The sequence below is a fragment of the Filicampus tigris genome, chromosome 11 (genome assembly GCF_054856515.1).
Source record: "Filicampus tigris isolate MCC_2025a chromosome 11, RoL_Ftig_1.0, whole genome shotgun sequence".
NCBI lineage: Eukaryota > Metazoa > Chordata > Actinopteri > Syngnathiformes > Syngnathidae > Filicampus > Filicampus tigris.
Window position 1 is genome coordinate 13,193,139 of NC_141227.1, and position 14,999 is coordinate 13,208,137.

The 14,999-nt window shown below is 38.8% G+C and overlaps 1 protein-coding gene across 1 annotated transcript in view; it reads left to right on the top strand.

Moving 5' to 3' along the window:
- The window catches only part of eys (EGF-like photoreceptor maintenance factor), a 149,395-nt gene that overhangs the window by 40,264 nt on the left and 94,132 nt on the right, over positions 1-14,999 (top strand). Inside the window, exons 15-23 of the mRNA XM_086045079.1 lie at positions 289-402; positions 854-1,087; positions 1,582-1,704; positions 1,792-1,905; positions 5,490-5,603; positions 6,712-6,909; positions 9,159-9,280; positions 11,588-11,706; positions 13,573-13,832. Coding sequence (XP_085901205.1) covers positions 289-402; positions 854-1,087; positions 1,582-1,704; positions 1,792-1,905; positions 5,490-5,603; positions 6,712-6,909; positions 9,159-9,280; positions 11,588-11,706; positions 13,573-13,832 — 1,398 coding nt within the window. The remainder of the gene's footprint in view (positions 1-288; positions 403-853; positions 1,088-1,581; positions 1,705-1,791; positions 1,906-5,489; positions 5,604-6,711; positions 6,910-9,158; positions 9,281-11,587; positions 11,707-13,572; positions 13,833-14,999) is intronic.

Below are 14,999 nucleotides of genomic sequence, written 5' to 3' on the forward strand. Positions count from 1 at the left end.
CACTGTTAGAAGTAATGAATACAAATGATGGCCCTGCTATATTGGACTGTATACCTCTATCTGTATCATGCTAGTTTATGATGAGCGATATGATAACTTGGTGACATACGTAATTGCATTGCATGCAAATATTAATTTTGTAGTAATTCAAAACAATTAAGACTTATGATTTAATGTTATATCCTTGTCAGAAAAATGGTCTTAATTGTACTCATGGTGAGATGCAGTAAGGTTAGGTGACCATATTTGCATTGTACTGCATTATACTAACATCAAGTTCCTTTTCAGGTAAGAATTGCTCACTTGCTCTCTCAGCATGTATGGATGATGTTGACTACTGCAAAAATGGAGGAACCTGTTTCCACGACTTAAATGGAGAGCTAAAATGCGTTTGCCCACCAGGTATTTAAATTAGTGTTTCATAAAGTACTTTTTGTTAAATGAACTCAGCAAATGTTTTACCATATTGCCATGTACAGTACATATGTGTTCAATAGGAACATTTTGCATTTTAATAGGACAACCACATAAGGTTAGTTTGTATTGCTGCCTAACTACATCAAGCATTCATATAAAAACTCATAGTATTCCATATCAAATATTAGCGTGCATAGAAAACCACTGTAACTGCTCAAAACGGCATCTTTCCTGCAGATTGTGTACTGCCGCTGGAATAACTTCTGTGGTCTTAGTGGGCAGGTTGCGGTTAGATAAATAACATCAGTCTGTCGGAATATTTCAAAGAATGGCAATGAAATCATAGTCTGTGATTTGTGCCAGATGCGGGAAGTCAGGTGATGGTGCGGCGTCTCACATCCATCACTCCTTTAATCCCACTTCTTCCTCCTACCAGGACACCATGGCAGTGACTGCTCCTCATCTGAAAACCAATGTGTGTCCAATCCCTGTCACCCTGACGGGACTCTCCGCTGTGATGGTCTTGCAAATACCTACATCTGTGTTTGTCAACATGGCTTCACCGGGCCACACTGCGAAACACCTATCAACCACTGTGTTGATGGCCTGTGTCAATACGGATCAACGTGCTTGGACCTTTGGAGTGGCTTCAAGTGTGATTGTTTACCAGGTAGCTGCAGTATCCAGCAGGCACGTGGTTTCAATTGAGACACACTCCAGAGTTCATTATTTCACTCATTTCTAATCTTACCATATTTACGATACAAAACGCATTCATCACAATTATACATTTATATGTATACGAGTGTGTCCTTTATCAGGATGTTGACTGAGATTTTGTGAATACTATTTTGAAAATGCGGTTTTGTGTTCACAGTTTAGTGAAAAGGAGAGCAGATTTCAAGAAATTTGAAATCAAGAAATTTGTTTTAGCAATTGAGAAAAACTTTACGCCCATCCCTTGACAGTGTGACAACTAATATTTATTATGAATATATACTTTCCTATTGCTGCCTAAATCCATTTATTTGGTAATACTTTAACTGTATCTTCCATTTGTATCACACAATACAAAATAAATGTACATATATTTGTTGCTTCTTCTCAGTTAGCTTAGAGTCCTCTCAAACTGAGATTTCCAGAGATTTTGTTCTCTCTCTGCAGGATTGACTGGTCGTTATTGTGAGATGAACATAAATGAATGTGAGGGCAAGCCATGTGGTGTCTTGAGTGTTTGCAAAGACACTCTCAGTGGCTACATTTGCTTCTGTGCACCTGGGTTTATCGGTACATAATGTTATTCTTTGTCACCTTGTTACATTTCTTGATTGACAACAGCAATTTGTCGTCATTGTTCCCTTTTATGCTTCACAGGTGATAACTGTGAGATAGAAGTAAATGAATGCCTGAGCCAGCCTTGTAGAAATGGCGGTTCCTGCGTTGATGGTGTCACTTCTTTCAGCTGCCTGTGCCCTCTTGGATTCAGAGGTAGTACTAGTGACAGCTGGAGTTTTCACCGGGCGGGGTGATGCACTGTTTGTGTGTGCGTGTCTTGTGTGAGCGTGGGTGTGTGCGTGTGTATATATGTGTGAAGTTTGCATGTTCTCCCCATGCCTGCGTTGGTTATCTCCGGGTAGTCCGGTTTCGCCCCACATTACAAAAACATGCATGGTAGGTTGATTGGACACTCTAAATTGCCCCTAGGTGTGACTGTGAGTGTGTGTGTTTGTTTGTCTCAGTTCAGGTTGTACCCCGCCTACTGCCCGATGAATATTGGAAGTTAATGTGACAAGTGAGATAGCAAACAGATCATTATTGGAATGTGTACAATGAGTTACAAAATGAGTTATTTTATTGAAAGTTTAAGGTTAATCAAACAATATGGCACAAACGCTGTATAGAGCATTAACAAAAATTATCAAATCAAAAGATAGACCACAACTTTAAAATATCTTATTTCATTATGTTAACAAATGTAGGGGGAAATTATACTGATTTTCATTCAGATCTATTGTAATGGTTTCTACCTTGGCCAAATGCTTAATCCTCTTTGGTTTTGAAGTAGTTTAGCACATGATACAAATGTATAATTGGGCCTTTGCTGGTAATGACATTTGGGCAATGGAACACTGCAGTAAGTACTGTACATGAATAATTGCTCACAGAGTATCTGCAATAAGCTCAGTTGTTTCTTCCTCCTCCAGGTGAGTTATCAACTAACAAATAGAAAACCCACAGTAAATCCAAGCATTTCAACATATAACTTCTAAACATTTTTAAATGAAAAGTTATCCTCTACATATTATGCACAGCGTTATCCAGAGCTCTGCTTTGATCCCCAGATGCCATGGTGCAGCTAGTTTTATTGATCAAAATGAACAGCAAATCTTCCTCTGTGGGATTTATTAGTGAAAAACAGTTAAAATGCAGTTATTTTGATTTTTGACAATAGCAAGTATTTCAGTGATTTGTTATTCATCTCTGTTCTTTTTCTCAGAGGGTATCACAGCACCACGTTGGAAAATAATTACTATATGCACCAACAACTGACTGCTTGCTTAATGTTCATTGTGCTTCAACTCTTTTTTTAATAAGTTTGACGATTGCTCAAGAAATTAAATTATTTGCGAAGTACAATTAAACCAAATATTGTCTAAATTAAAAGTGTTTATCTTGCAAAAACATACCCTGTCAAAAACCAAAACTTGCATTTATAAATCTTTAAAGCCAGATGCACACAGACATCCATAGCCATGAGCATGGTTAATGCAAGTTGCCGTTCAGTTCAGGCAGGGAGACGACATGCACTCATCTGTGCTGACTTCACACTAGCTGCCTGACAGAACGACATTTATGAGAATTGAAAAAGGGCTTCATTTTAAGATCCATACTCATTTTCATTGTCCTTCATCTGCGATGAATATAAGTTGGCGTTAAGCATAGTTAAGCTCCGAAATGCAGAAAAGAATATTAAATGTGAAGGCTGGTTGCACCTTGAATCCGCTCTTCATAGTAATTGGCTTCAAGTAATAGATTATGAATTTTAAAGTGACAGACATATGCTATGGATATATATTGTGTTTAATAAAGATTTTAAGGGCGGCACAGTGGCCGACTGGTTAGCACGTCCGCCTCGCAGTGCAGAGGTCATGGGTTCGATCCTGGCTCCGGCCTCCCTGTGTGGAGTTTGCATGTTCTCCCCGTGCCTGCGTGGGTTTTCTCCGGGTTCTCCGGTTTCCTCCCACACTCCAAAAACATGCATGGTAAGTTGATTGGACACTCTAAATTTCCCCTAGGTATGAGTGTGAGTGTGGATGTTTGTTTGTCTCTGTGTGCCCAGCGATTGGCTGGCAACCAGTTCAGGGTGTCCCCCCGCCTACTGCCTAAGACAGCTGGGATAGGCTCCAGCACACCCGCGACCCTTGTGAGGATAAGCGGTATAGATAATGGATTGATGGATGGAAAGATTTTAAGCTAAAAGATCATATTGAACATTTTTTTAAAGAAAACATGTTAAATTGTATTTATTTTTATTTACTAATTCTAATATAGATGCATCACTGTGAAGTTAATTTATGGTCTCAAAATAGCCTACATAGTGGTCAACTGTATACCAGTAACTATGAAAATGTAGCAATGTGGCAAACATTTTATGTCACAAGTTGCAGAATTGGACACATTTTGGATCAAGTTCGAGGTAATTAATAACTTGTTTTATTTTGTTTTGCTGTTTCATCCATCTGGTTAACGAAACTCGAGAAGAACATACACTACAAAGCTGCAAAGTTTGTTATGGACATTTGTTATGGTTTTCGAGGACATAATGGTTAATTGAATTTATTATCTAGTAAAAGGAAAAACAATACTTTGTGACTATTTCCTAAGTTGTGAGGATTTAAACATCCGTTTACCACCAAATGTTTTAAAACAACTTTTTGGCACACCAAAAAAAAAATGCTCAACACCTGTGCTCTAGATGCTTTATCCAGCAGCCTCAACATCAGTTTGTCAGCTAATGTGAGGCATTCAAAAGTTGTGGTGATTACTAAAAATGTTTGATAACTTCTATTCTTGGCTCATTGCACATCGACTCGGTTTTATAATTGCGCCACAGTCTTAAGGTCACATTCAGCAGAATGATGGCATGCCAATAAGGAATTACAACTTCACAGTTTACATTTCAAAACACTTCTTGTCCGAAAGCCCACTAAGTGACCTCTTCTTCATCCCATTAAGAGATTATGTGGCCCATTAGCGACAGGGAGTACGGCGTCATTTAAATGGTTGATCGACTCATTTTGGTCCAGCAGGAAATCTCACCGTGGACTTCAGTTGCATGAAATGTGAAACCATAAGGACAATTAGTGCGCTGTGACTTTCCTACGCTGGCATCATCAGGAGGCAATTAAATTTACTGGTTAATTTACAGGCGATGTAATAGATAACCTTTTTTACAGTTTGTGTAGGTCAACTTGTCAAACTTATTTTGAATACTAATGGCATCAAGTATCGTGGAATTAACTTTGAGGGTTTACCATGTCCAAGGATGACCTTCGAGCCTTCTTGGCACTCGCTCATATGGCTCCTTTTTGTCAAACAAAATTAACATTATATTTTTTTCCACCCATGTTTCCATGAGGATTTCAATGGATACATCCAATACAATTTGTTTTTGAAATGTTCTAAATAGATATTGGTTATCCTCACAAGGGTCGCGGGGCGTGCTGGAGCCTATATATATATATATATATATATATATATATATATATATATATATATATATATATATATATATATATATATATATGTATATCGACATATAAATGTTTCAATCATACAGTTTCTATCAACTCCTTCAACAACACAATTACTGTAGTGAATAGGTTTGACGTTAAAACAATAAGTAGCTATTTCCTGCAACACTTATTTATTCATGACATATTTTTTAAGTTATGTACAGTAGGCGATATGTATATCGATGCACTTTATTATTATTATCGTTATTATTATCATTGTCATTACTAATGTTGTTGTTGTTGTTGTCATTATTATTAACATTATTATTATTGAAGGAACCCTTTGTGAACTTCACATTGATGAGTGCGCTTCATCACCCTGCAAGAATGGAGCCAAATGCATTGACCAGCCTGGTAATTACTTCTGCCAATGTTTGGCTCCTTTTAAAGGTAATGAACACTTGGGGACTGGGGACCAAAAAAAAAAAAAAAAAAGCAATAAAAAAAAGTTTATTAACTTCAAGTTCACATACTATTATTTTCACCTTTCAGAACTCACTTCATGTCTCAACAAAATGGGTACATCTTCATTTGCCAGACAGACATTAAAGAATAAACACGTGATTTATGGAGACTTAGGCTCATCAGCTAAATGTGTAGTTTAAGTGTCATTGTATGGTGATATGATTGCAGAAACAATGCTGGTGCTTTCGGCTAATGTATGATGATTAAAGTAGGTCAAGCATTAAACAGATTATAAAGAGCAATGAGGCTAGGCTGTTACTACAAAATCAGTTACAGTCTGCATTGTTACAACACTTAATTCTGTTTTATTTTTTTATTTGTGTGAGCAATGGTAAAAGATAAATCCATTTCTTAATTTCCACTTTTTTTGTAATCACCCAACAAAGGTCAAGGTGACCATTTTGGCCCAAATATTACATTAAATTAAATATATGATGATGCCAGTATTGATTGCCCCGCCATCTGTTGTTTATCTTCTAATGTAGAAAGTTGACAAACCATTCATGATTATAAAATGATCTTTATTTAGGAATCATTAAATCAAATTGTCAACGCCGTTGAGAATTTCGGTCCTGTACACTCCGGTCATATTTAATTCTTTATCGTCATTGTTATTTCATAAGGGTTAGGGTACTGAAATTAATGGTATCGATAGTCCATTGTTTGTTCTTTGTGAATACATTTAAACATCCATGTTTCCATCCCTTAGGAGGGCATTTAATTAATTCACATTAATATCCTGAAGCCGAATCACAGCCACATTTCTCCATTTTACAATCAACTGAGCAAGGAAACGCATGAAATGCAATAGTATATTTCAGAGATGTATGTCAATTTATATTTAGAAAAACAAGATTACTGCAGCTATTAATAGAATGTTGCCAGACCTTTGGTCCGCCATTTACTCTTATTCAGGCACTCTTGAGCTTGGGTTCAAGGAAGCAGACAATAGAGGTGGAGTCTTTAAAATCCCCAGCTCTGCTATTTGATTCTACTTTCAACAAGGCTGAATGCTCCTGTGTGTTCACCCTAGGTCCAAATTGTGACTTGTTACCCTGTGAGGCCAGCAATCCCTGTGAGAATGGAGCTTTGTGTGTGGAAGAGTTGGATGAGGACCATTACCCTTTGGGCTTCCGGTGCCGCTGTCGCAGAGGATTCACGGGTCCCCGCTGTGAAATCAACGTTGATGAGTGCAGCTCTAGCCCATGCGTCAATGGGTTTTGCTATGATGGTAAGAAAAAAAAAAAAAAAAGAAATTCTTACCATGCCAACATGCTTAATAACCTACTCACACTGTCTGACATTTTACAGCTGGGTCATTGCTGAAGCTAATAAGGGTGAATGGGATGATGCCAACTGATGGGATAATCTGGGACATTGTCTGCAAGCGTAGGCCTTCTTATTTGCCTCACATAAAATGAGTGTTACTTGAATTTGTATAATTGATTATGAATGTTGAGCAACTTATCTAATCAAAGATGATACATTATCTCTGACTATACTCCCTAGCCGTATGATGCACGTCAAATGTGCATCACACGATTATAATTGTAGCAGAGAGGATTTAAGCAATTGTGCATTTTTATTTATATTACAGAGATCCAACACAAGTACTTACTCAAATAGTTGTGTTTCCAATTCTGAATACTGTAGAGTGATTGTATCTCACGTTTCACATTCATTAATGCAGTGAATGAAATGATTGAAGTTTAAAGGGGGAAGTTGCACATTCATCAACCTTCCAACAAGGTCTGGTGGTCAATGTTGACTTTCCACCTATTGCGATGAACATGTCTATGTAAAAATTATGCTGTACTTACCAGAGGCGGGCAGTCCATCAGAATGACGGATGCCCGTTTTGCTGACGATTGACGGGACCCCTTATAGAAATGACGCACTGATGAATAACAGAAGTGGGTTTTCATCCGTCACTAATCGCGTCTGTCAGTGACAGTCCGGCAGCCCGTTAGTCCCTGACTGGCGGATGCCCGTTTTCTGACGTTTTTTGGGGGACCGACTGACAGACCAAAGGACCTCTAACGGACTAACTGAGGAACTTAACTGATGGACTGAATGACGGACCGACACTTAGAATCCAGTTCTCATGAAAAATCCTCCAGTGATTACTATATTGTGGGCAGCACGGTGATATAGGCGGCTCAAACAGTCAAGAGGTTCTGGGTTTGAAGCTTGGCCCTCCACTTTCACCATCTGCCTGCATGGGTTTCCTCCTGGTTGCCCAACTTCTTCTACATTCTAAAAACACACATGTTTGGCTAATTGAAATCTTCATAAATCGCCCATAGGTGTAAATGTGATTGTGAATGTGCCCACCACATACCATAAGTGCCCTGCGATTGATTGCCGACCATTCCAAGATATACTTCACCTCTTGCCCAAAGTGAGGTGGGATAAGATCAAGATCACCTGCAATCCTAATGAGGATGAGCAGTACATTTTTTTTTAAATCCAGCTCTCAATCTGCATTGATTTGAATTGCTTCATTGTATAGTATATTTCTCAAAAAGTTTTTCATTCATTTTTTGTGTGGAATAAATTTGTGAGCCCACAGTGGCTCACTTCATCGTGTTACCGTGCACCTGGGCCAGCTGTCTGGACTAATCTTGATTGCAGCCAGTTCACTGCAGGTCATTGACATGGGGCCTCTAGGACCCAATGGCCCGGCGCTCAACACCACCCAACCCCATCCCTAGGGAGAGCACCGCAGAGCCACAGTGCCTGAGATGAGTAATGCTGCTGCCACCCAAGACCAAAAGCATTTAATGAGAGTAATAGTGGCTACACATACCAAGACAGAGTGACAGCATAGATTACGTGGTAAATCTTTGGGATAATGAAGAATCCTGGGACCCTGACTGGGGAAGTAATAAATTCACTCCTGAAAGAAGTGCAATTACCTCTGTCACTGGCTAACGGTGCATCAATGTTGTGTTGCAGGGACAGTGATGCATTCCTTGTCATTTAGCAAGTAACGTGTGAGGTGGAAACACATTATACGTAGCGGAATATTTCACAAGGTGGTGTAAAAAACTGGCACATTTTGTAATGTGGAAAAAAAATCCTCTCCTCTTTCACTTGGGTTCACCTGAACGGTGAACTCTGATAGTGTGATAACAAATGACAAGCCTTCAGGCCATTTATTGAGAAAAAGAGGTATAAGTGAAAGGGGTGCGGGGGTAAAAAAAAAAAAAAGGCCAGTGGCCAGACAGGTTAATTTCAGGATTTTTGAAGTCCGACTGATGCATTGAATGCTGCTGCGTCACGTAGGTGCAGCAAGCTGAACAATCCATTCATTTTTTTTACAGTTAGACAGTTGTCATTAAAAGAATGGCCCTACACTGAGAAAGTATTGGTGATGCTAACAATTAGCTATGTAGAAATGGAGTGCTACCCGCTGAGTGCAGTGAATAGTAATTGATGATGCAAGGAGATGTAACTAAACTGCTGATCTTGTTTCAGTTGTAGACGGATTTTATTGCCTTTGCAATCCTGGTTATGCTGGCCTGCAATGTGAGAAAGACATTGATGACTGCGTGAACAATCTGTGCAGTAGCAACTCAATATGTAAGGATCTCCATCTGGTAAGTAGACAGATTTGTTTTTCTTTTCTATATGGCAGTATAATGCAGTGATGTAATAGACTTAGAAAGGGCCTTAAAATGGAAATGTGTCCCATTAATCAGTGCAGTTGGTAATTCCCATTGCATATGGACTCAAGTGATTCACATAAGGTATTGCTGATTGCCTGATAACCATTATGCTTTCACTGCGTAGTGACGTGTGTTGTAGTAAAATATACGCAGCTGTTTAATAACATTATTAGTTTTGTGTCCAAAGGGAGAGAAAATGTAGCGACATGTGTCAGTACCATCAGGATTGTGTTGGCAGTACCGACAGGCTGCCTTGATCTTGTTGAGAGATTTATCATCACCATCTAAGTGAGTCAATTTACTACCTAGGAGATCTATAGCAACATAAGATAGATGAAGCAAGCAAGTGGTGAAGCTTACATGTTCTTTACAGTCAAGAATAATGTCACAAAGAAAAGTATTAAATTTTCATTGAATGGTTTGATGTGCAAATAGGGAAATGAGCACTGTTTGATGATTAGAAGCAGTAAGATATGAATTGAATGCAATTGTTTGATTACATCTAATTATTTTTTGCAAAACAGGCCACATCTGATTAATGAATGACTCTTTATGTTGCTAATCATCATTCTTATGACATTCTTCCTTGTCACTCAGATCTTTTTCTGCATCTACTCCCATTCAATGGCTTGGTTTGCAAATAGTGAACTGAATGACGTTTGAAGATTAGAGGCAAGAAGAAATAAATAGCAGTTGTTTGATTACATCTTCTTTATTTTTGACAAAACAGGTCATGTTTAATTATTATGGTGCATTTTATGTAGATAAATATTAATCAGGAAACAAAAAACTAACAGAAAGATCAAACCTCTGAAGTAAATGAATATTCAAGATACTGGTAGTCAAAGCCATTCAACTCGTTCCTGGCATGCAGGACAACCAATATTCCAATATTATCCCAGCCCAAATTGTCAGACTGTATTTTCCTGTGGCTACAACCTTGCTGTGTGTTGTATTCTCTCCCCTTGTTTGTATCGGTTTCCACCTAGTGGCATTTTTTTTTGTTCTTCTTTATATGCTCGTTACAGATAAGTAGCACATTCCATTTGGCTTTTTTTTTTCACAGCTCGGTCAATCATTTCCATGTAATTGACAACATTTTTAACAATGATTTAACGGATAATCATGCTGTGTTGATTGACTGGCAACCAACCTTGGGTGTAGCCTGCCAGGAAAGAATATGTCTCTTATCATGCCTATCTGTAATATCAACCATTTTCTACACTGGAACGTTTTACTGCAAATTTTTTTTTTCTAGTCCGTTCCTAAACTCATTATGAATACTTTTTGCTACATAGTCTTGTTTACAGCCCAGCCATCGCACTCTCTGAATGTAGTGTCCTATGGAGCTTATTTTGGAAAATTGCTGTCCCTGAAGGTGACTTAGCAGCAAAAATGAGATTATGTTCTATTGCCAGGGGTAAAGAATCCGAATATCCTGAAGGTATCTAATTTATCATCAGACAGCTGCACCCAACATCCCCCCAACACCCACCAGTCATATGAGGAACATTTTAACTGCACACCCTATAGCATATACAACACTGATTAGCATACCCTCAACCCACAACATACAAGACCTTTAGACAAAACAGTGGCAATGACGAATCTTGTAAAAAAACCTTTGATCACACAGTGCACCCATCCCTTATGCAAAGTGCAATCTAAATTAAACCAGTTTCTTGTAGTGGTACAACAAACCATTCATCTTCCGTGCCATGGTATGATTAATTGTACTAATGCAGATTGCAATGATGAAATAAAGGACACATCTTTCACATGCTGCTAAAGACAAAAGCAGTGAAATAAACTAACGGACAAATAAACCAGATATGTTTTAAATGTTCCTTGCAAAATATGTAGATGATGTTGCTGCACGTATGATGGAGGTTACCATACGCCTTGAATGACACAAGCTGAAAACAAGCTTTCATTTCATGCTCATGGGTGGGCGGGAGGAGAAATGCAAATGCAGTGATGCCAAATGTACGACAAGCGTGACTCTTCCACAGTTCAAATAGATTCCCAAATGGAATGCATACTGATGCGATTGGGGGATTGTACTGTATATTGCATTAGGGTAAAATTCATGCCAGCATTTGTATGTTAAAATGTAACAAAGTGAATTAAGCAATACTAACTGTCGGCCATTTTCCGCTCCAAACAGAAGACTTCTTTTTTATGTTTGTGTGGGGGTGTGTGTGCGTGTGTGTGTGTGTGGTTGTTGTTTTAATGCAGAGTTACGAGTGCATATGTCACTCCGGCTGGGAGGGAGAGTACTGCCAACAAGAAATTGATGAATGTTTGTCACAGCCCTGCAAAAACAACGCCACCTGCACTGAACTCAACGGCTACAAGTAGGTGCATTAGCTAGCATTAGGGCACTAAATGCATCAATATTAAAAAACAAAAACAAAAAAAACATATAGCATAATTTCCTTCTATTGGTAAAGGGCAGAATGAATGGAATATGGCAGGTAAAACAAATGAGTCAATGACTGGCTCACAGCGTGAACAAAAATCCAGGGTGTGTGTGACTCATTGGAGACGTCTAACTGCTCCAGCAGAAAAAAAAGCGAAGGGATGGAAGGAATTGTGTTTTGGTACTCACTGCCACCAAGTGGAATAGTCACCTGCTGCGTCTGTGCTGTCAATCCAAAGCACACACTCTCACCTCCTTTTTGTTGCTGTACTAAAACTGCAGAGGTACTATGCTAAGGCTACTCCAGTCATTGGGGCAGCCTGGCTCAGGTGCTAGAGTGGCTGTTTCGCATTTGAAAAGTTGCAGGTTCAATCTCTAGTGACTTGTGAGAGCCCTTTTGCACATGCAAGGTAAAAAGGTATCACCTGAAGAGTCCATACCACCAGCTGTTTAGGATTATTATATGTCTGAACATATTGGAGCTGAAAAACCTGAAATATTGGCCTCAACTCTAAATAATGCTGTGCCTCGAACTGCATGGCATGTCCTCCACTTGTAAGACGTCCTAACCCCAACTTGAGGCGTCCTTCTTTTTCCTCAAGAAATAAATCAGGTGTTGACTCTAATTACTTTCGTATGACTGATACTGTACTCTCGTACATCACAATCACAATGCTCTACGTGAGTTCACGGATGCTGCACATATACGGGCATTGAGTTACCTCTTGAGCCTAGCTTGATGGCTATACAATGGCTGAATGGCTAAACAAAACAGCAGTACCTTTACCAAAGCACGAAAACAATCTACCAGATGATTTTAAGTGCCACTTGAATGCTGTAAACAAATTGAAAAGATCTTACCTTATGTGGAGACTGAATTGTTCTCTGGTGTTCCAGTTCTACCCACTCTGCCTCTTTCTGGCCTGCCTAGGGTCTGGTTTATTGGCATTTTCTAATGAGGACAAGTGGTATAGAAAATGGATGAAGGACCATACCGTGATAACTTAAGAGCCCCAACTCAGAAGAAAAGTTGCTCTTCAAATACACTGCTACCCAAGTGGAGTGGGGAAAAAAAAACACAAAATGAAAACACTCACAAGGAGCATGGAGAATTTGCTAACACTTGAAACTGCGTGGTAAATTTAAGCTTAAGTCAAAGCTTCTGACATTACCTACCAGGCCACATCCTTTAAGGCACACATCAACCCTTTCTAGAGGGTTTGCACTGTAAAAAAATACACGGTATTTTGGGGGGAGGCTACAGCAGTAATTAATTAGCAAAAGATAAAATATTTTGTTGAACTGTTTGTTTGTTGCCTTGAAATTTCGAGTGTGCATGTGGGTGAGTAGGTTTGTGGGTGAGACATTCCGTTTTATTACACTTCATAAAACCAGTTTCTTTCGTTACTTTCTCTTTAACTGCTGTATTATGTTTGTATACAAAGTATTTCTACTCTATAATACAGATCTTTTAAAACATGTAACAAAAAGTATGGTGTGTTTTGAGGGCCTGGAATGAATTAACGACATTCTAAATAATTGAAATGGGAACAATTCAATGTAAAGTACAAGCTTGGTTCTGTAATTAATTAAACTTTGAAGTCCATGTTGTAATACATTCGAACCATATGGTTTGCAATTTTCAGCCATTCATTTTGACCTCTTCAGCAGCAGTGGTTGGCATTGGTAATCTGTTGAGGGTGTTTATCTGTTTAGTACATATTCAGTATGCTGTATCATTACTCAGTAGAACTTGCAAAAAAATAGTTTTTAACTGACCTAACTTTTTGGTGTCTCTAAGGTGTATATGCTCACCAGGCTGGACAGGTGTGGACTGCGCTGAGGAAGTGAATGAGTGTGAATCTGGACCTTGTTTAAATGGAGCTCGGTGTCAGGAGTCACATGTATCTGGGGATTTTTTATGCACCTGCCCCCCCTTTCTCAGCGGCCCATTGTGCAACCAGCCTTATGACCCATGTGATCCCCTCAACAATCCCTGTCTGCACAACTCCACCTGTCTGACACGCTCCGATGGAACAGCCTTCTGTACATGCCCAGCTGGTGAGTGCGCATATGGCGTCATCTGCACATTGAATTTTTTTTGTTTTCTTGGGGGGGGGGGGGGATTTTGGGGGGTTAATCTTATTCCATTTCAGCAGCCAGGCTAATTTTAAGTACAGACAGGCTTCCAATTGAGCTGGCTTTTATGCGGAAACTCATATTTTTTTCTTTGCTTGAATCAACAACACCAAAATCCATAAGACACCTGAAAACATTGTCTTGGCACTTTTGGTGAAAATTCTAACAATATGCACTAAACACTGCATTGGCATGACCCCGCTTTCGAATTCAAATTCAGGGTTCATTTTGTTTACATTTCAAACATCCATGTATGAAATTCCAGGCACCCCAGCCCCAATACGAGTGATAAATACTGTATATATAAAAACAGACTCAAATAACAATGAAGATTTATACCGATAGATAAATAGCTAAAAATATAGCTAAATTACCGTAACATAATATACACAAATAGAGAACACAGCATAGCATTTTGGGAATCTCTAAATGTCGCTGATTCTATCTCAAATCAAAGTGTGGAACATGCTAAAATAAGTCACTGACAGTTTTGACAGATGTACAATATTTTGTCATGTAATCTCCTGTATGTTGCGGGTGAATTTAGTGAAGCTTAGATTCAGAAGCTGCAGATGATTTCGACTCACAAAATAAGTTTTCCCCAGTGAAAAGTTTGTCAAAACAGCTGTAGAACAAAACTGAAGCTGCTGCCACAATTTCACCTCACCCCATCCAACCATATGGTCACGATTTGCATTCATTTGTATATTTTACCATATTAAAAAAAAAAAAATCCCCGAACACATTTGTGCTGTGGGCTGTTTGGTGACTACAAATATTTGTTTTTCTTGTAGCCCAGCAAACTTGCTATGAATTTGTAGTCTGTGTGAAACAGTTAGTGTAAGCACCACCTGTCAGGCAGCAAGTAGTTGATGCTAATGAGATAGAAACGGATATTGGTTTAAAAATCAATCTCAAAAGCAATCTAAAAATGTAAATCTTAAATAAAATCGGATATAATAAGCATGTATGTTGATGAGGTGACCTCTTGAGAGGTTTAAGTTGATACTTGAGGAATTGTTGAGCGTTTGACTGCTCTAAAGCGTCAGTATTACTGTTCCGTGCCTAATGGCGCTATCAGTGCAAAGA